This window comes from Bombina bombina, chromosome 2 (assembly GCF_027579735.1).
Source record: "Bombina bombina isolate aBomBom1 chromosome 2, aBomBom1.pri, whole genome shotgun sequence".
Taxonomy (NCBI): Eukaryota; Metazoa; Chordata; class Amphibia; order Anura; family Bombinatoridae; genus Bombina; species Bombina bombina.
The window spans coordinates 543,884,235-543,907,027 of record NC_069500.1 but is presented as its reverse complement, the minus strand read 5'-3'; the positions used below and the strand labels follow the sequence as shown (position 1 = coordinate 543,907,027).

The 22,793-nt window shown below is 37.3% G+C and overlaps 1 protein-coding gene across 1 annotated transcript in view; it reads left to right on the top strand.

Annotated features, from left to right (window-relative positions):
- The first annotated feature begins 16,420 nt into the window (after nt 1–16,420).
- The window catches only part of LOC128649248 (trichohyalin-like), a 229,744-nt gene continuing 223,371 nt past the window's right edge, over nt 16,421–22,793 (top strand). Inside the window, exon 1 of the mRNA XM_053702401.1 lies at nt 16,421–16,509. Within this exon, the coding sequence (XP_053558376.1) occupies nt 16,451–16,509 (59 nt within the window). The 5' untranslated portion in view covers nt 16,421–16,450. The remainder of the gene's footprint in view (nt 16,510–22,793) is intronic.

Here is a 22,793-nt window from a genome sequence, read left to right as displayed (position 1 = left end):
CTATATCCGCCATCAAACCCACACTGCAAGTAATAACTAAATTATTCAACCCCTAAATCCGCCAACCCCAACATCGCAAACTACTTATTAAAACTATTAACCCCTAATCTGCCATAACCCACAATGCAAACTACCTATTAAAACTATTAATCCTTAAACCACCAAAGCCCACAACTCAATAAACCTATGAAAGTATTAACCCCCTAAACCGCCAGAGCCCACAACGCAGATAAACCTATTAAAGTATTAACCCCTAAACCACCAAAGCCCACAACGCAATAAACCTATTAAAGTATTAACCCCTAACCACCAAAACCCACCGCAATAAACCTAACCCCTAACCTAACACCCCCTAATCTAACACCCCCTAAATGAACCCAAATTACCTAATTTACAAAATACTAAAGTTACTATTAAATAAAAAAAAACTAACACTACTTTAAAAATAAAAATAAACTAAGTATAACTTAAAGGGACAGTCTAATGGCTATTCAAATTCTATTCAAATCAGCCAATAGAATTTCAGTAGCTCTTATCCTATTGGCTGATTTAAACAGCCATAGGATTTGAGAGTAGCTTTCATCCTATTGGGCTGATTTGTATTTGAAGAATCAAATCAGCCGAATAGGAATTCAAGGGACGCCATTTTTAATTGCGTCCCTTGAATTCTCTATCCAGTGTACGGCGAAGATAATACTAAGAAGTGGATCCTCCACGCTCCATGGCTCTGCGGTCACCGGTCTTCAGTTCCAGGTTCGCAGGGTCTTAAGTTTCAGGGTCGCCGTTCTTCTGCTCCGCGGTCTTCAGTCTTCAGCTCCGCGGTCTTCAGTCTTCAGCTCCGCTCCGCGAAGGATGTTCCAGGAAGAAGAAAGAAGAGATTGCTGCTTGGCAGAAAACTTCACCGCCTGGAACAGGACGTTCTCTGCTGGACTTCAGGAACAGTGAGTAGCAACCTGGGGGCTTAGACAGGGTTTTTTAAGGGTTTTTTTTTTTTTTTTTTATTTAGCTAGGGTGCGCAGTAAAAGAGCTAAATGCCCTAGGGGTTTTTAGTGTTAGGTTATTTTATTTTGGGGGTTTTGGTGGGTGGGGGGCGGTTTACTGTTGGGGGGCTTGTGTATTTTGTTGTAAAAGAGCTGATTATCTTGGGGCAATGCCCTGCAAAAAGCCCTTTTAAGGGCTACTGGTAGTTTATTAGAGTAGGGGGTGTTTTTATTTTGGGGGGGCTTTTTAATTTTCATAGGGATTAGGGTATAATTTTTTTAAATTTGGTCATTTTCTTTTTCAGTTTTATGTAATCTTAGATTTTTTTATTTTCTGTAATTGTATCTTAAGGGACCGTCTACTCCAAAATTTTGATCAGACTGTCCCTTTAATTTATACTTAGTTTATTTTTATTTTTAAAGTAGTGTTAGGTTTTTTTTAATTTAATAGTAACTTTAGTATTTTTATAAATTTGTTAATTTGGGTTCATTTAGGGGGTGTTAGGTTAGGGGGTGTTAGGGGTTAGGTTTATTGCGTTGTGGACTTTGGCGGTTTATGGGGTTAATACTTTCATAGGTTTATTGCGATGTGGGCTTTGGCGGGTTTAGGGGGTTAATACTTAACAGGTTTATTGCGTTGTGGGCTTTGGCAGTGTTAGGGGTTAATACTTTAATAGGTTTATTGTGTTGTGGGCTTTTGTGGTTTAGGGGTTAATAGTTTTAATAGGTAGTTTTGCGTTGTGTGTTAATGGCAGATTAGGGGTTAATAGTTTTTAATAGGTAGTTTGCGATGTTGAGGGCTGGCAGATTTAGGGGTTAATAATTTAGTTATTTCTGACGGTGTGGGTTTGATGGCAGATTTAGGGGTTAATACACTTTCAGCTAGATTACGAGCTTTGTGTTATGTCTCATAACGCTGCTTTTTCCTGATGGAGACTTCTGCCCGCCTGGAGAACGACTTCTTGCCGCTTGGATGAAGATTTCTCTCGGCTTTGTTGAGGACTTCTGCCTGCTTGGATGAAGACTTCTCCAGGCTTGATGAGGATGGATGTCCTGTCTTCAAAAACTGTAAGTGGATCCTTGGGGGTGTTAGGTGTTATTAAGGGTTTTGGGCACAGAAAAATAGCTAAATGCCCTTTTAAGGGCAATGCCCATCCAAATGCCCTTTTCAGGGCAATGGGGAGCATAGGTTTTTTAGATAGGATTTTATTTGGGGGGTTGGTTGTGTGGGTGGTGGGTTTTACTGTTGGGGGTTGTTTGTAATTTTTTTTTACAGGTAAAAGAGCTGATTTCTTTGGGGCAATGCCCCGCAAAAGGCCCTTTTAAGGGCTATTGGCAGTTTATTTTAGGCTAGGGTTTTTTTTTTATTTGATAGGGCTATTAGATGAGGTGTAATTAGTTTAAATATTTGATAATTAATTTTTTATTTTGTGTAGTTTTAGTGTTTATTTTTTTTGTTATTTAGTTAATTGTATTTATTTAATGCAATTTATTTCATTTTAGTGTAATGTTAGGTGTTAGTGTAACTCAGGTTAGGTTTTTATTTTACAGGTAAATTTGTATTTTATTTATTTATTTATTTATTTAAAGGAATTTTTATTCGGTTTTTAGAATGAAAGGTAACACTTGGGGACACGCATGACCCCTGTTCAGACATACACAAACAAAAGGATCAGACACGCAGGTCCGGTTGCAATAACTGTCAAAACATTGATACATCATAAGTAAATTGCAGGGATTTGTGGTGAAAATAATTCACCAAGAAGAACCCTGATGTGGGCTCTGAATATGGGGGCGGGGGGAGGTGGTGCTTATAGATTAAATTTAATGCTCCAAAGAGCAAGTCAGGATAGGTTGCTGTAATATGTATTAATGGGTTTGTCCATATAGATTGAGGAGCATGTTTTGCCAACATCTTGAAATGTAGGTAACAAAAAATTCCAGAGACAAGTGAGATGCCCATTGTCCCTAGTACACACTGTACTTAGCACCCACTGTACCTAGCACTTATTGCACCTAGCGCATATTGCACCTAGCGCATATTGCACCTAGCACTCATTGCACCTAGCACTCTCTGCACTAGCACTCATTGAACCTAGCACAACCGCCGTACCCAGCACTCATTATACCTAGCACACGTTGTACTTAACACTCATTGTACCTAAGACACGACCCATACCGCCTTACCCAACACACACAGTGCCCAGCACACATTTACCTAGCACATACGGTACTAAATACTCATTGGTACCTAGCACACACCCTGCCTAGCACAAACTATACCTAACCCACACTGAACCTGAGGCACTCATCGTACCTAGCTCTCATTGTACCCTAGCACACACTGTACCTAGCACAACACTGAACTAGCACACACTGTACACGAGCACTCACTGTACTAGCACTCACTGTACCTAGCACACACTGTACCTAGCACACACTGTACCCTAGCACACACTGTACCTAGCACACACTGTACCTAGCACACACTGTACTTAGCACCACCTGTACCTAGCACCCACTGAACCTAGCGCACACACTGAACCTAGCACAAGCCGCACCCAGCACACACCGTACCTAGCTCAAACTGTACCTAGCACACACTGCACATAGGCACAACAACCGTACCTAGCCACAAGCATACCCAGCACAAGCAATACCCAGCACACGTAGTTACCTAGCCACACAGTACCTAGCACACAAAGTACCTAGCACACAAAGTACCTAGCACACAAAGTACCTAGCACACCCAACACCCAGCACAAACAGTACCCAGCATACACAGTACCTAGCACAAACTGGATCTAGCAACACACAGTACCCAGCACACAAAGTACCTAGCACACACAGCACCTGCAGAAACAGTGCCCAGCACACACAGCACCAAGCACACGCAGTACCAAGCTCAAACAGGTACCCAGCACACACAGTACAAAGCACATACAACACCCAGCACACCTAGAACCCACGCTGCATTAGAGTATACAAATAACAAAATATAATTGTGCTACACTTTAACACTTTGAAAGTTATATGCCCTGAAGCTATGTACAGTGACATCCTGGAAGTAAACCTACTATGAAGGTTTCATAAATATTAAGGAGGGTAGTGCCATAATCAACGGTTGTATAGCGAACATATATGTTCCATAAATAACTAGCATAGCTAAACCTTAACTAGAGTATAAATTTTTTTTTTTTTCTTATTTGTTACCGATAAACTAGAGCATTTTCAAATATTATTTTGAATTAAAACAATCTGAATAATATAGACATGTAGTAAACTGTGCATATCAAACCTTACCAAATAAAATAAGCAAACAATGTGAGTTTGGCGCTTTAATACTTAAGTGCAATGTTCATGGTATCGTACTATAAAGATCTATGAGGCTCTATATTTAATTTGTACCAGCAATAAGATTAATATAGGGTTGCATTTAAAACAAGGACCTCGTAATATAAGTCTCCAACTGAAAGGCCAATACTGAAGCCTTTTCCATATGCGTGGGAGGTTTTAAACCTTCTAACTAGTGGTCAGTCTAGAGACATAAAAATAATGAGGGATAGGCCGAAGAGGAGCAAGCTCCAAATTATCATATCTGGAGGACAAACTCATTATAAAACTTGGCTGTATTTAACTCTACATCCGGATAATTGGGGAAAGCTAGTAAAACCATGTTTCTTATAGGTATAGATGCATATATGTATATAAACAGACCTTAGTAGGTAGGAAATCATTTGATAAACAGATATATGACAAAAAATGTTTGTAGCATGACAGTTACTGAACCTTATCTTAAAAATGAAAACTTTTGGTTTTATAGTTCCTGGATAATGGGACATAATTATTACTATAAAAATAGGACTGCAGAGCATTGAATGTTAAGACAGCATAATTAGAAATGTCCAACTTCAAGTAGGGCATGTTAATATAAGTCCCGGCTGTTGCCTCATTAATCAGACACAAGGGTCGTTGTCAGGATTGGAAAGTTTAAACAGTAAATAACTCCGCTAGCAAAGTGATGTTGGAACAAAACTTAACCCACACCACCACCGGGATCAAAAGGCAGATATGCACTGCCTGCAAATGTTCATAACACAGGCTTCAAAATTGGGCAAGAGGAAGGAGCGACAAAGCCGAGAGAGTTCCTCAAATGAGCTGTTCCGAGGCATATACCGTCCCCAATTAGATCTTGATCACTGACGTTGTTGCGATAGTCTATTACTTTACATGCTCTAGGATTGGACGCTGTTGTAACAGTTGGATCCAGAGAGTCCGATTTCTGCTTCTCTCCGCCTGGAAGCCCCTTTGCTTTCATTTATGGGCAAAGCTGACACTGGTATTCTGCGTTCCTGTGTGATTTTCCGTAACCGTAAGGATTCGCAGTGATATCTTCTCTCAGGGGCAGCTTGTCCTCCACCTCGAGACACACAGCCTCCATAGTCGCAGGTTCACTAACTCTCCCTATAGTCGGCTGCCGGGACACGGTTATGCGGACAGCTATGGCCATATTAGACAGCTGAATCAGAGCGTCGTCCGTTCCCCCCTTAAGCAGCCTTTTTAACTGGGTTAGTAGGTTCTGGTGAGTCGCCATAGGCTCCTTTTAGGGGTAGCATAGGAAGAATAACGTGGTACGTTTCTACCCTGTTTGCTGGTGAGACAGATTGGATAAGGCCCTGTGAGGAAGGTGTTATTATAGGACACAGTAAATCCTTCTTACTGCTGTAGTTTTCCAAAATCAAGATGATATATATCTTGAGAAAAAAGCCAGCCTCTCACTCAATCCAATTAAATGTAAAGAGCAGATACTTGCGGATACTTGCAGATACTTGCGTTTGCATATGATGATAGTTTCTCCCTCAATTGCGCAGCAAGTAAAATGGCCCCCATATCCATGATCTCTATAGGCCACACAGTTGCAGCTATAACGATCAGTGTGATACACATACCACTCCGTGTTCGCCAAGATCAAATGCGCGACCACCAAGAATATAAGACATTTGTGTAAATCTTGTAAAACTACTAGAAATCCTCCATAATAAATGTTTAGGTCAAGTTATTGCCGGAGCTGCAACTGAATGCAACTGAATGCGACTGCTCTCGGTCCCCGGCTGGTTCCCCCCTCCAATTTGTATTTATTTTAACTAGATAGTTAGTAAATAGTTAATACTTTACTAATTAGTCTACCTAGTTAAAATAAATACAAACTTAGATGTGAAATAAAAATTAAACTAAATTATACAATGTAACTATTAGTTAAATAGGAATTAGTTAGGTGATGATAGTAAATTTTATTTAGATTTATTTTAATTATATTAAAGGGGAAAATCATGCACAAGCACATGAAACCAGCTCAAAGCAGCGCTGGTATTTGTGTGCGGTATGGAGCTCAATGCAACCATATTGCCCGTTAACGCAGGTTTTTTGGAAAACCTGTAATAGCAGCGCTATTAAAGGGGAGCGGTGGAAATAACAGAGCCGCTCATAACGCAAAACTCGTAATCTGGCCTTTTATTCGTTTTAGCGGTGGGAGATTGCGGTTGACAGGTAGATAGATATTGCGTATGCGTTAGGTGTTAGTTTATTTTTGCAGGCATTTTCGGGAGTTACGGTGCTCCCATAGCTCAGCACAAGGCTTGCTACGGCTGCCTTTTATGGCGAGGTAAAAATGGAGTAAGATTTCTCCATTTTCGCCATGTAAATCTTGCGCTGAATATTGGATACTGATCTGCGACGCGGTCCCATGTTAGTGTAAGGGAGTAAAAATTGCGGACGATGGGTGAAATATACGTGCCACATTTATATGGGGCGCTGTATATAGGATACCAAACCCGCGCAAAATCCGGCGTCGCCGGCTTTTGCGGGCGATGCCGCATATGTAATGGGGGCCCTAGATCTAAATTAAAATTACTATTATTAACTAAATAATACCTATTTAAAGTAAATACTTACCTGTAAAATAAAACCTAAGCTAGCCACAATATAACTAATAGTTATATTGTAGGTAGCTTAGGTTTTATTTTTATTTCACAGGTAAGTTTGTATTTATTTTAACTAGGTAGACTAGTTATTAAATAGTTATTAACTATTTAATAACTACCTAGTTAAAATAAATACAAACTTACCTGTGAAATAAAACCTAAGCTACCTTACACTAAAACCTAACATTACAAAAAATAAAAAACACTAAAATCACAAAAAACAAAAAAACCTACCATTACAAAAAATAAAAAACGAAATTATACAAAAAAATAAAGATTATTCCTATTCTAATACACTTTTGGGGGGCCCTTAAAAGGATGTTTGTAGGGCCTTGCCCTGAGATAAACAGCTCTTTTGCTAAAAAAAAAAACACCCCCTGAAAATATACATTACACAAAATAACAAACAAATTATCAAAAATAAAAAAAATATTCCTATTCTAATACCCATAAAAAAACCACCCCAAAATAAAAAACCTAATCTAGAATAAACTACCAAGGGCCCTTAAAAGGGCCTTTTAGGGGGCCTTTAAAAGGGCCTTTTGTAGGGCATTGCCCTGAAATAAACAGCTCTTTTTCTCCAAAAAAAGACAAACACCCCCTAACACTATACAAAACCCCACCCCCCAAACTACCAAGAGCCCTTAAAGGGGCCTTTTGTAGGGCATTGCCTTAAGATAAACAGCTCTTTTGCTAAAAAAAAAACACCCCCTAAAAATATACATTACACAAATTAACAAATTATCAAAAATAAAAAAATATTCCTATTCTAATACCCATAAAAAACATCCCAAAATAGAACACCTAATCTAGAATAAAATACCAATGGTCCTTAAAAGGGCCTTTTGTAGGGCATTTCCATAAATATATCAGCTCTTTTATTGAAAAATAATTACAAAGACCCACTAACATTACAAACCCCCACCCCCCCAAACCCACAAAATAAAAAAAACTATCTAAAAAACCTAAGCTAACCCATTGCCCTGAAAAGGGCATTTGTATGGGCATTGGCCTTAAAAGGGCATTTAGCTCTTTTACTGCCCAGACCCTAAACTAAAAAATAAAACACACCCAATAAACCCTTAAAAAAGCCTAACACTAACCCACTGACGATCCACTTACAGTTTTTGAAGTCCCGCTTGAACGATCTTAATCCCAGCGAAGTCTTCATCCAGGCGGCCTTTTCAATCTTCATCCCAGCGGCGATGTCCTGATCCAAGCGGCGAGAAGTCTTCATCCAGACGGCCTCTTTAATCTTCATCCAGGCGGCATCTTCTATCTTGATCCTGGAGGTGCGGAGCGGGTCTATCCTGAAGACATCCGGCGTGGAGCATCCTCTTCATATGGTCACCGCCGTACACTGAATCTTCAATGCAAGGGACGCGATTCAAGATGGCGTCCCTTGCATTCCTATTGCTGAAAAGTTTGAATCAGCCAATAGGAATTAGGGCTGCTAAAATCCCATTGGCTGTTCAAATCATCCAATAGGATTTAAGCAGCTCTCATTCTATTGGCTAATTTGAATTATGAAGACTGGATGAGGACTTCGACGGCTGGATGAAGATAGAAGAGGCCGTCTGGATGAAGACTTCTTGCTGCATGGATGATGACTTCGCCGGCTGGATGAAGATCCTTCAAGTGGGACTTCAACAACTGTAAGTGGATCGTCGGGGGGTTAGTGTGTAAGGGGTTTTTTGGGTGTTTTTTTTTTTAGTTTAGGGTCTGGGCAGTAAAAGAGCTAAATGCCCTTTTAAGGGCAATGCCCATACAAATGTCCTTTTCGGGGCAATGGTTATCTTAGGTTATTTTAGATAATTTTTTTTATTTGGGGGGTTGGTTGAGTGGTGGGTTTTACTGTTGGGGGGTGTTTGTATTTTTTTTTACAGGTAAAAGAGCTGATATCGTTGGGGCAATGCCCCACAAAAGGCCCTTTTAAGGGCCATTGGTAATTTATTGTAGGCTAGGGGTTTTTATTTTGGGGGGAGTTTATTTTGATAGGACTATTAGATTAGGTGTAATTTTTTTTAGTTTTGATCATTGTTTGTTATTTTTCGTAATTTAGTGGGGGTTTTTGTAATTAGATACTTTTTGTAATTTTTAGAGTAGTGTTAGGATTTTTTTATTGGTAGTTTAATTTTATTTAATTGGTAGTTAGTTTAATTTTAGTTTAATAATTATAATAGTTTAATTGTTAGTTTAAATTTTTTTTTAAATTTGACAGGTAAGTTTTAATTTAATTTAAGATAGGAAATTGTAATTTTAATATAAAGTTAAGGGGTCGTTAGGTTTAGGCGTTACTAGTTTAAATTAGTTTATTTCGTTGTGGGGGCTTTCGGTTTAGGGGTTAATAGTTTATTTTAGTATATTTCGTTTTGGGGGGCTTATGTTTTAGGGGTTAATAGGTTATTATAGTGGCAACAATGTTGGGGAGCGGCGGAATAGGGGTTAATACATTTTTATAGGTAGTTTATGGGTGTTTAGTGTACTTTGTAGCAGTTTAGTTATGAGTTTTATGTTACCGATTTGTAGCATAAAACTCATAACTACTGACTTTAGATGGCGGTACGGATCTTGTCGTTTTAGACTGTAACGCTCACTTTTTAGCCAGAACGCAAAACTCGTAATACCGGCCCTATGGGAATCCCATTAAAAAACGTAATTTTTACGTGTGCAAGACTGACGTTGCATTACAGTCTAAAAAGGTGCGCTGTACACTTATTCCGACAAGACTTAACGTAATAGCTGCGGTGCTGTTTTAACGCTGAAAATGCAAAACGCAAAACTTGTAATCAAGGTGTTTGTAATTTATGCCAATTATCAATTTTATTTGTTCTCTTGGTATCTTTTTTTGAAAAAGCTGAAAATTATGCTCAGGTGAGCCAATGACAATAGGCATATAAATGCATGCCACCAACCAACAGTGCACTGGTGCTGCTGAGCCTACCTGGGTATGCTTTTTCAACAAAAGATACCAAGAGATAAAGCAAATTGTATAACACGTGGATTAGAAAGTTTTTTAAACTGCAATGTCTGAATCATAAAAATGTATTATTTTTTTTTACTGTCCCTTAAAGAAAAAGAAAACTGAATCTGTGTACCACTAAAATACTTGGTTTCATTGTCTATAATCATATTTTAAAGTATAGAATAGCACTTAATTATTTCTTTATGAATCTATGCTAAATAGCAGTAATTAAGCTTTTATTGTAGAAATTTTTAATGATTTATAGGGGGGTGGGCTAACTTTTTTTCCTTAAAAAAAAAGTAACATGTGCATTTTGTTTAAAAGATTATCTCCAGTGTGGACACATGCTTATTTTATTTTTACATACAGGGGCCTATTTATTAATGAGCGAGCGGACATGATCCGATATTGCGGATCATGTCCGCTGCACATTGATAAATACGCTCTCAGCATTTATTATTGCACCAGCAGTTCTTGTGAACTGCTGGTGCAATACCGCCCCCTGCAGATTCGCGGCCACTAGGCAGGGGGTGTCAATCAACCCGATCGTATTCGATCGGGTTGATTTCTGTCCGCCGCCTCAGAGCAGGCGGACAAGTTATGGAGCAGCGGTCTTTAGACCGCTGCTTCATAACTTCTGTTCGGGCGAGCCTTTAGGGCATCAAGCTCCATACAGAGTTTGATAAATATGCCCCACAGCCTCTCTTCCCTGGTCACATCTACATCATCTCAAATGCGCGATCACCAAGAATATAAGACATTTGTGTAAATCTTGTAAAACTAGGGCCCTTAAAAGGGCCTTTTAGGGGGCCTTTAAAAGGGCCTTTTGTAGGGCATTGCCCTGAAATAAACAGCTCTTTTGCTCCAAAAAAAGACAAACACCCCCTAACACTATACAAAACCCCACCCCCCAAACTACCAAGGGCCCTTAAAGGGGCCTTTTGTAGGGCATTGCCTTGAGATAAACAGCTCTTTTGCTAAAAAAAAAAAAACACCCCCTAAAAATATACATTACACAAATTAACAAATTATCAAAAATAAAAAAATATTCCTATTCTAATACCCATAAAAAAACATCCCAAAATAAAACACCTAATCTAGAATAAAATACCAATGGCCCTTAAAAGGGCCTTTTGTAGGGCATTTCCATAAATATATCAGCTCTTTTATTGAAAAATAATTACAAAGACCCACTAACATTACAAACCCCCACCCCCCCAAACCCACAAAATAAAAAAAAACTATCTAAAAAACCTAAGCTACCCATTGCCCTGAAAAGGGCATTTGTATGGGCATTGGCCTTAAAAGGGCATTTAGCTCTTTTACTGCCCAGACCCTAAACTAAAAAATAAAACACACGCAATAAACCCTTGAATATATATATACATTTTATATAAAAGAATCCTGTGAGCTCAAACACATATCCATACTTACAATTGTGTATGTATTACACATAAATAAAAGTAAAGTTTAGTCCATGCTCATATGTCTATGTAAGCTGCCAAAATACGCCACATATAGACACATTAACCTGTTTTCCTATCATTTTATACTCAGCAGCATATGCACCAGTGTGCAAGTGAGGTCTTAAAAAAGGGTTCTGGACAACGGCTTTGTACCATACTGCCTGCCACTTGTTGCCTGCAGACTGTTTTTATTTAAAGGGACAGTAAAGTCATAATTAGACAGTCATGATTAAGATATCAGTGTTTCTCCAGTCCTCAGGACCCTTAACAGGCCATATATTCATTATAACTTAACTAGAGCACAGGTGAAATAATCAGCTGATCAGTAACCATGGCTACTAACCTGTGCTCACCCTTTAGATGATTATTTCACCTGTGCTCTAGTTAAGATATAAATAATGAAACTCTGGCCTGTGTTGAGAAACACTGATTTACTTCTATTATTTAATTTGTTTCCTTCTCTTGTTATCCTTTGCTGAAAGGTTTATCTAGGTAAGCTCAGGAGCAGCAAAGAACCTAGGTTTTAGCTGCTGATTGGTGGCTGCATATTATATATATATACTGATTGTCATTGGTTCACACCGTGTGTTCAGTTAGAAACCAGTAGTGCATTGCTGCTCCTTCAACAAATGATACCAAGGGAATGAAGCAAATTTGATAATAGAAGTAAACTGGAAAGTTCTTTAAAATTGTATGTTCTAACTAAATCATGAAAGAAAAATGTTGGCTTTTATGTCCCTTTAAATAGCATTTTCCTAGGCTGCTTCAGGAAGCAATAAATCCCAGAATTGTTGTAATCTAATAAGTAGTTAAAGGGACATTAAACGCTTTGAGATGGTAATATAAAATGATAAATCATATATATACATATTTATATATATATACATACATATATATATATATATATATATATATATATATATATATATATATATATATATATATATATATATATATATATATATATATATAAGAAAAATGTTTTTTATTTTTTTTTGGTCCCCTTTTCCTGTAATTTTATTCTGAAATTGTAAGCTTTTCAGTTCCTGTTAGAAATGAAAGTGCAGAACACTGTTATATTCCGCACAGCCATTGGCTGCACACTCTAGTGGCATCCTGGCAGCTTTCATTGTTTTATTGACACTAAAACACTTATTTTAACAACTAATGAAACTTAAAAAATATATCTACATGTTATTCTCAGACTAATCTTTATTTGAATGCATAATTCTATTATTTAATTAGTGTTTAATATCCCTTTAAATGATAACGCACACACAGAATAGGGGATTCAAGGGGAGCCATACTAGGTTAGACTTAGCTCCCTATAAGCCCTATTTCCTTTCTCTTCCTCTTGCAAGCTGCCTGCCATTCTTCTACTACTTTGTACACACAGATTGTTAGCAGTTATACAGGTAGCAGCAGGATTTAGCAATACTTGGCTTGTTCATTGGTGTCAATCAGCATCGTTGAATGCTGCTTGCTCCTGATTGTGTAACTAGTAACAAATATACAGTGCCACAAGGGTGCAAGGAGGAGAGAGAAAAAAAATGAGTGTAGCTGTAACAGAACTTATCTGACTTTCCCCAGTGCTGGCTGCTTATGAGAGGCTTGTTTTTTTCACACATGAACACTCATGTTCCTTCATAGGATCGCCAGTTCAAGAGAGAGATAGGGAAATAATGCATGCTGGGAATTGGAGTACAGAACTGCAGTTACACAATAATGAGAAGCATGGGGTGAACTAAAATTTCCAGAATGCTTTGTAACTCCCAGAATACTGTGCTTCTATCTCTAACACTGAACTACATTGAAAGAGTAAAAAGACATAAAAACGGGCATTCTATTGTCTTTTTTTCTGCAGTTTTACTCCAGATGGGGAGGAAAATTCAGGGGGGACAAATGCCCCCTCTTGCCCCCCCCCCCCCTGGACACCCATGAATATATACCTTCCAATATTTCCCAGAGGCTTTCTGGGACAGAGAGGTCAGTGGTCTTGTGGGTTATGGCCCACTGGTGTTTTGTAGGCGGAATGCGATGGGAGAACAGGTTCAAAGTCTGTCGAGGGCGGGGTTGGGGGATGTGTTGTGAAGGAGGCAGAGTCAGGGTGTATCCTGGCCAGGAAGAACTGGGCATTTTCCCTGGTCCTACAGACAGAAAAGCAGGCTCAGATGGTTGCCACTAGCAGGTGTATAAAATGCATTTTCAAACACTGCAGTAGAATTGTTGTGACAGCTTGTTATTTTTCACACTTATGCTGTTAACTTTTTAATAACTTCCATTTATAATTCATTGTCATTGTACACTTTATTGCAATGATAGGTACTAGCAAATATGCCTGTATTTTAAAATAAATAATATTTTTTCAAAAGCAGAGTGTTAAGTAGTGCTGTCTTTTTGTTTTATTGATTGTTACATACATTGCGAGTAACACATCTTACTGTAAGATGTCTGTACTCATGGTTATAGAAGAACACAAGCACAATGACTGTGTTCTTAAATCATGACACTTTTTCATTTAATTGTCTCTGTTCTTGGGAGCTGACTCACTTCGGTCTATTGTGTGCACGCGTGTGTACTCTCACTTGAACAAGGTTGGGTACCGCTTGAAAAGAGAATGCTGCACAATGATTAAGGGTCACATTTATGAATCTGTATAAAAGCTTTGACAATTTGGAGCAGGCTCATTTATGCGAGCCTGCAACTGAAAGTTATATTCTGTAGTGTGCCAATTTTAAGTACATGCCTACCCAAATCAAAAAATAAGATAAAATAATAATATATATTTATTCTAACTCTGTCTCTGCATGAGCAGCTATTAAACAACACAAAAAGGTATGGCTTAAAGGGATATAAAAGCCAAAATGTTTTTGGCAGATAACAGTATTGCCAGCTCGAAAATAATCGATGACCAGTGGATAATGCAACCCCCCCCCCCCCCAAAAAAAAAATAACAAAAATAAATAACAAATATATCTATACAGGCTTTTTTCATATCCTCCCCTTAGTCTCTGATGTATATAAATAAAAAAACTGGGTTATTGTCTTGCTTTCTTTAGAAAGAAAGGGAAATCTGGAATCAATGGCGGAAAAAATCGTCTATAAGTATAAGAGATAAAGAAATTAATAGAGATATGGTAGGGAAATCTATCAAAAGAGTAGAACAGATAACTTTATCATTGAATTGGAGAGTCTCATTTAAAACATGTTATATGGGGATGCCCAAATTAAACAATTCTGGCTCAAGATAGAGTATTGGCTTTTGTATTTATTTATTTATTTACAGACATATATACACATATTGTATTTACAGACATATATACACATATAAACACATAAATACATATGCACACATATTTAGTCATATATATGCATTGGAGCCCTTTGCAGTTGCGTAGATGAAAACATGTAAAAACATATTTATGCAATATTCCTGTTTCATAAAGTATTTAAGTATGTGTTTACTGTAAATATTTCATATTCCAATGTTCTTCACAGAAGGGAATATGTGCTATGTATTTATAAATAGATATTCATATATATATATCTGTATATATCTATACATATTGTATATATATATTGTACAAAAAAATCATATATATGTATATATATATATGTAAAATATTTATTTAAGAATAAATAGAACATATTCTTCTATGTGAAGAATATGAGATATTCATATTTTCATGTTTGGTTAACGCACATAAGAATATGCGATTGCGTTTGCGTGAGAGTGGGGTGTTATGTTTTTTCCCCTACTTGTTTTGCTTTATTGACTTCTATTGGGGAATATGTGAACATGCACAAAATATTGTAAATTTGGCTTTTTATGCTTGTTGGGTTAGCGCTAGAGTGAAAACTTCTAGCGCAATTAACGCTCAAGCAGGAGCATTAATTAGCACTCCACTTGTAATCTGGCCCAATATTTTAAATTTTTAATAGATCATCAAGGATTATTTAAGGAGCATAAAGTTATACATTTAACAATAACAGGTGCAAGAAATGTAATCTTTAAAAAAATGGAAATATAAGCAAGGAAAAAAGTTGAGCGGATGAATTCATTATATTAAAATACAGCTTATTATTTTCCTGAAAGAGAGCAGAACTAATTAATTTACCCCTTTAGAAATACAGAAATTGTGACCCTAGGTTTATGGTAAAGAAAAGGAAGGGAAGGATTTATTTATTTATTTTTAGGTGGGTGTAGAAGGGAAGGATTTATTAATTTATTCATTTTTGGGTGGGTGTAGAAGGGAAGGATTTATTTATTTATTTTTGGGTGGGTGTAGAATAAATGAAATAATAAAAATCCGACAAGATGTCGTCATGATATATAGTATGTATAACAGCTTTGATAATTCTGTATTTAGTTATTATTTATACCGGTACTTAGAATGCCACATTACTATATATTTGTTTATAACGTGTGTTGTTTTTCTTGTTTGTTTTGCTAGCCCTGTGTGGCTAGATGGCTTATTTATTGCCTATAAGTAACTATTGTTGGATAAATAAATAAAGTTAAAAAAAAAAAAAAACTGGGTTATTGTATTCGTCTATCTACCATTATAAAAACAGCAGTCATTTTGCCCAGCTGGCTTGCAGCAAACATAATAACAACAACAAAAATGCACCCCATTCTCCCTTTGACTACCAGTAGCACATGAAAAACAGTAATTTCACATGACTGCTGTAATATCTGTGAAGAATCTGGAATTGGATGGCTTAAAAATTAAGCTGCTACTCCTTGGACCAACAAAATGGAAATGTGTTTTGTTTTACTGAACAGCCAAATGAAATACTGGACTCTCCAGTTCAATATTGGCATCAATACTATTGCTTTACAAAAAATAAAGTAATGTGACCAATGTTTAGAATTTTGGTGAAAACTTTTCTAAATCAAATCCTTGTGTGCCGCAGTATATTAGGACTTATCCTGTTATTGAGTGTGATATGATGTAATGAACATTTCAGAAGTTCACGTTTCATTATGACAACTATAGCTTTTCTTTTCTACAGGAAATGCAATCGCATGACTTTAGTTCTGTACGTAAGCAAGCAATGGATAAAATAACAACTTCCTTCATGTTGTTAGATTCAGAGTATGAAAAGTTTGACGTGTGAGTATCAAAATCATATTTATACGCAACTGAAATACTTTCCTAATTTAGCAATTGGGTTTCTATTATACTTTAGAGTTAAACCCAGCGCTATGTGTGAACACTTATAGAGGTTGCCTAGCTAACCCTAGGTTAATGAAATAACAGACAACAGTATAAAGAGCGCCTAAAAGAAAGGCTAAGTTGAAATATATGTATAATTACAATATACAATAATTTATTATAGTTAATGACAATACTAAAATATACTAAAAACAATGCTAAAAACATGGATCCATGTAGATACAGTCAAGATCATATACAGCCAGATCAAACTATATAAGGCAAATAATACCGAAGTGTATATATGAATTGTGTAGCTACAATATAGTCTTTTAAATAATATGAGCTGTGAAAAGTCTGGTGGTGTTATAGTCCGTCTACAATGTGAGCGGTAGTAGATCCTTGTGTTGTGTTGGAATAATCCCAAAAATAATGTGTATAAAAAAGAAAAAAGGAGAAAAAACAAAAATTGTAAAAAATTATGATTACAGCCACAGTCCTGAAACATGTCAGCTGACCCCTAGACCTGGCGTTCTACACAAAAGATCACTTTGTCAATTTGATGTTTTTTAAAGATGCTACTTAAAAGCTACATTTTAACTTAAAGGATTTGTTCCTTGGATTAAAAGCATCCTTTTTTTTTATCTATGCAATCTAAGCTCAATTGAACTTTCTGACAAAGAATCATCTATTTCGCCCCATCAAGAAGCCTTGACAAATTTCAAACATTTGTTATTACTAAAGAATTCATTAGAAGACTAACTGAAAATATATTTTATGAGATCTCCACTTGAACTTAATGCATCACAATATGGCAAAACTTATAGTACAAGCAACCCCACTTCAAATGGTACATTTGCACACACTAACCTAGAACCGAAAATCCATTTCCCCCCAAACAATAGCAAGGGAAATGGGATTGAATCATTTGAGACAATAGTATGCAATGACCTCAGAAACATCCAACCAGGTAGATTGAAGAACTTCAAACATAACTTCTCTAAATCACAGATTGATACTATCAAAACTCTTAAACATAACCATGACATCATAATTTAGCCAGCCGATAAATGCTGCTGCATTGTGGTTTTTAACAAAGCAGACTATAGTAACGAATGCAACAGAATACTGAACGATACCTACACATATCAGATACTACATAACAACCCGGTAGATAGATATAAGAAAGAAATAGATGTTATGTTGAGTAGAGATAGAACACTGGGGATTCTGAATGAGAAAGAATTCAGATACATAGGAGGGAAATATCCCATAACCCCAGTGTTCTATTATCTACCCGAAGATACACAAATCTTTACAGAACCCGCCGTGTAGACCAATAATTTCCAGTATTGGTTCATTATCTAGAAATGTATCTGAATATGTGGACAGGAACCTACAAAAATATGTCAAACAACTCCCATCCTACCTTAAAGACTCTACACAGGTCTTAAGCATTCTAGAAAACCTAATGTGAGATGACAGCCATATAATGGCTAGATGTGATGTAACATCACTCTACACTAGTATACCACACACAGGGGGGTTGGAAGCTGTGAGTTTCTTTCTATACAAGGACCCTGATCTACCGACATTGCAGAAAGACGTAATTTTGGATAGCATAAATTATATTTTAACACACAACTATTTTATGGTAAATACTATAGACAGATATGTGGCACAGCTATGGGGACCAGGTTCACGCTGAGCTATGCAAATTTATACATGGGCGAGTGGGAACTCATTTTTTGGGACTCCTGCCCAGACAGCACGGACCTGGTCCTGTACCACAGATATATTGACAATATCCTAATAATATGGAAAGGCACGCTAGAGGATTTGGAATACACATTAAACATAATGAATGAGAACACACTAAACCTAAAATTTACATATGAACACAGCTACTCTCAGATAAACTTTTTAGACTTAAAAATTGAAGTTAAAGATGGCAAATTAGAAATGTCAACATACTTTAAGGAGGTTGATTGCAACAATTATATACATCAGTCAAGTTGCCATCACAAAAAAGGTCAACTGCTTAGAATAAAAAAAAAACTGCTCAAATCCCACTAAGTGGGAAGAACAAGCCTTAATATTGAAGAATGGATTCATTGAGAGAGGGTACAATGAGTATATGTTAAACACACACATTAATAAAGTAAGAAACATTGACCACAGAGAACTTATTAAATATTAAACCAGAAATTTAAAAACCTCTGAAGAGAATGTGATTATTATTCCACTAATGAATATAGGAACAAATGTAATATTGAAAGTCTCCTATAGGGGGCACTTCCTACTAAATGCTAAAGAATATACACAATATACAAAATAAAAAAAATAAAACAAATCTGAAAACAAATACAAAACCAAAGTCCATATACACTGTGTGCAGAATTATTAGGCAAATGAGTATTTTGACCACATCATCCTCTTTATGCATGTTGTCTTACTCCAAGCTGTATAGGCTCAAAAGCCTACTACCAATTAAGCATATTAGGTGATGTGCATCTCTGTAATGAGAAGGGGTGTGGTCTAATGACATCAACACCCTATATCAGGTGTGCATAATTATTAGGCAACTTCCTTTCCTTTGGCAAAATGGGTCAAAAGAAGGACTTGACGGGCTCAGAAAAGTAAAAAATAGTGAGATATCTTGCAGAGGGATGCAGCAGTCTTAAAATTGAAACCTTCTGAAGCGTGATCATCAAACAATCAAGCGTTTCTTTCAAAATAGTCAACAGGGTCGCAAGAAGCGTGTGGAAAAACCAAGGCACAAAATAACTGCCCATGAACTGAGAAAAGTCAAGCGTGCAGCTGCCAAGATGTCACTTGCCACCAGTTTGGCCATATTTCAGAGCTGCAACATCACTGGAGTGCCCAAAAGCACAAGGTGTGCAATACTCAGAGACATGGCCAAGGTAAGAAAGGCTGAAAGACGACCACCACTGAACAAGACACACAAGCTGAAACGTCAAGACTGGGCCAAGAAATATCTCAAGACTGATTTTTCTAAGGTTTTATGGACTGATGAAATGAGAGTAAGTCTTGATGGGCCAGATGGATGGGCCCGTGGCTGGATTGGTAAAGGGCAGAGAGCTCCAGTCCGTCTCCCGCCAGCAAGGTGGAGGTGGAGTACTGGTTTGGGCTGGTATCATCAAAGATGAGCTTGTGGGGCCTTTTCGGGTTGAGGATGGAGTCAAGCTCAACTCCCAGTCCTACTGCCAGTTTCTGGAAGACACCTTCTTCAAGCAGTTGTACAGGAAGAAGCCTGCATCCTTCAAGAAAAACATGATTTTCATGCAGGACAATGCTCCATCACACGCGTCCAAGTACTCCACAGCGTGGCTGGCAAGAAAGGATATAAAAGAAGAAAATCTAATGACATGGCCTCCTTGTTCACCTGATCTGAACCCCATTGAGAACCTGTGGTCCATCATCAAATGTGAGATTTACAAGGAGGGAAAACAGTACACCTCTCTGAACAGTGTCTGGGAGGCTGTGGTTGCTGCTGCACGCAATGTTGATGGTGAACAGATCAAAACACTGACAGAATCCATGGATGGCAGGCTTTTGAGTGTCCTTGCAAAGAAAGGTGGCTATATTGGTCACTGATTTGTTTTTGTTTTGTTTTTGAATGTCAGAAATGTATATTTGTGAAAGTTGAGATATTGGTTTCACTAGTAAAAATAAATAATTGAAATGGGTATATATTTGTTTTTTGTTAAGTTGCCTAATAATTATGCACAGTAATAGTCACCTGCACACACAGATATCCCCCTAAAATTGTTTATAACTAAAAACAAACTAAAAACTACTTCCAAAACTATTCAGCTTTGATATTAATGAGTTTTTTGGGTTCATTGAGAACATGGTTGTTGTTCAATAATAAAATTAATCCTCAAAAATACAACTTGCCTAATAATTCTGCACTCCCTGTACAATCCAAAATTGAGGCATGACTCTGTTTGAGGATGGTCAAATCCGGTTGTGAGAAGTATCTGAAAAGGGAAGAACACAGAGGCGCCAAAATGGCCTAGTACCACCATAACAGGTAATCATACAAATGTGACAAATGGCTACTCACAAGAGTGATACACCTAATGGTGCTAGTTGAACAGGCTGGAACTTCACAGTAGTCCAACTGGTTTGAAGCGGGCAGCTGAACAGGTCAGCAGGATTCCAGGGCTAACACAGCTGGTGCCTGTATAGGGATAAAAAACAGACTACCATAGCCCAGTACAGTTGAGGATAAACAGGGTTTGTTGTTAAGGGAACACTTACAACATCCAAGGCACCTCCAGGTGCCATATAGGTTGGCTGGGACTTCTCAGCCGCCCAGCTGACTGGACTCCAATGCCAAACAGGTTCCCTTAACAATAAACCCTGCTTATCCTCAACTGTACTGGGGTATGGTAGTCTGTTTTTTTATCTCTATACAGGCATCGACTGTGTTAGCCCTGGAATCATCCTGACCTGTACAGCTGCCTGCTTCAAACCAGTTAGCTGGACTACTGTGAAGTTCCAGCCTGTCAACTAGCACAATTGGGTGCATTACTTGTGTGAGTAGCCATTTGTCACATTTGTATAATTACCTGTTACGGTGGTACTAGGTCATTTTGATTATTCCACTAATCACTGAATATAGTGAAAATAAGCACACTGGTCACTACTTAAGAATGATGACATTAGTGGAGAAAGACTAGCATCTCAACCCAGGTTCATTTATAGGAATACAAACAATTTAAGGAATACTTTAGCACCAAGCATACCCAAACAAAAAAAAACCAAGGAGTCAGTGACATACATAGGAAAATGATTAAATGTTTCTTCCCATGTCCTAGCTGTAAAGTATGTAAATGTGGTTTAAAAACAAACAATTTTACATCTCATAGCACAAATGTAAAATATGAAATTCGAGATCTAATTAGATGTCAAGACAGAGGTGTGATCTATCTAATCCAGTGTGTCTGTGGACTACAATATGTAGGACAAACATTGAGACCACTAAAAGACAGAATTAGGGAACACTTACTGCAGATAAAAAATAAGAACATAGAGACATCTCTATATAGACAATTTACATACAAACACCAAGGTAACATTAAGAGTTTCAGCTTCTTGGGTATGAAAAAAGTCACAAAAAACTGGAGAGGTGGAAATTATGAGAAAAGGCTATTAATTGGATTTTTAACTTAGATTGCCTATATGCTAAAGGTCTGAATAACAAAGAAGACCTTTCACATCTCCTTAATATATGAGTGGATACATAAGTAAGCAACATAGAATGAGTCACTCTGTCAAGATACACCTACAGACTACCTGTATGTCCATACTATTTTTTGTAGAGTAAAGTCAGAGTCTAAATATATCTCATCCTGTATCAGAGAATGTACCAAAAATGAGACCTATAGATATGCTTATACGAAAGGGACATAGTGCCTCTTTTCTTCTCTTTTCTAACGGGAAAGATAGACATATATATCACTCATATATATATAATATGCACACACTGATAATAATTGGTGCCCTAATGAGTCCTATATATACAGCATTAGTTGACTGTACTGATCTATTAACAGAATAATTACAATTTCAAAATATCACTTATCAGGCCTTTGTTCCTAGTATACTGGATCAATAGCAGCTAGCCTAAAGCATATTATGAAAAAGCACCTGTATATGTCACAGAGTCTCTCAAGTGTAACTACTCATGAATATGTTAAGTGTACAAGCACCCATGACTTACAACTCACTCTGAGTTTCACACTACGCGGTCGTCACTGTGTTTAAAGTATCTTATCCCACAAAGTAATTATAAACATAGTAAATTGCAACCGTAGGCTTACCCCTCCTCTGTCAAAGCTTGCCTGTCCTGTGGCGGTTCCGTAAGGATTTAGCAAACCGTAATGTAATCCTCTGTGCAGTCACAAACACACCAGTCCGGGTTGGCGCTTGACGCTTGTACTTACAGAGGGGGCGTGTAACCTCAATGCAATGCCTCCACATTTATAAAAACCTATTCTATTTGAGAGCCAATTAATTTTTACTTCACTTTTGTTTGTATTTGTTGCAAAATTTCTAGCTATTCTGTCTCCAATTGTTTCAGCTCTACTGGAAACAAACTTACAGTTTGTGGACACATTTTTGAGATCATTATCCTTTTCTAGTATTGATATCCTCTTTTTGATAATTTCACAGATACTCTTATATTGTCTGCTATAAGTAGTTATAAAATG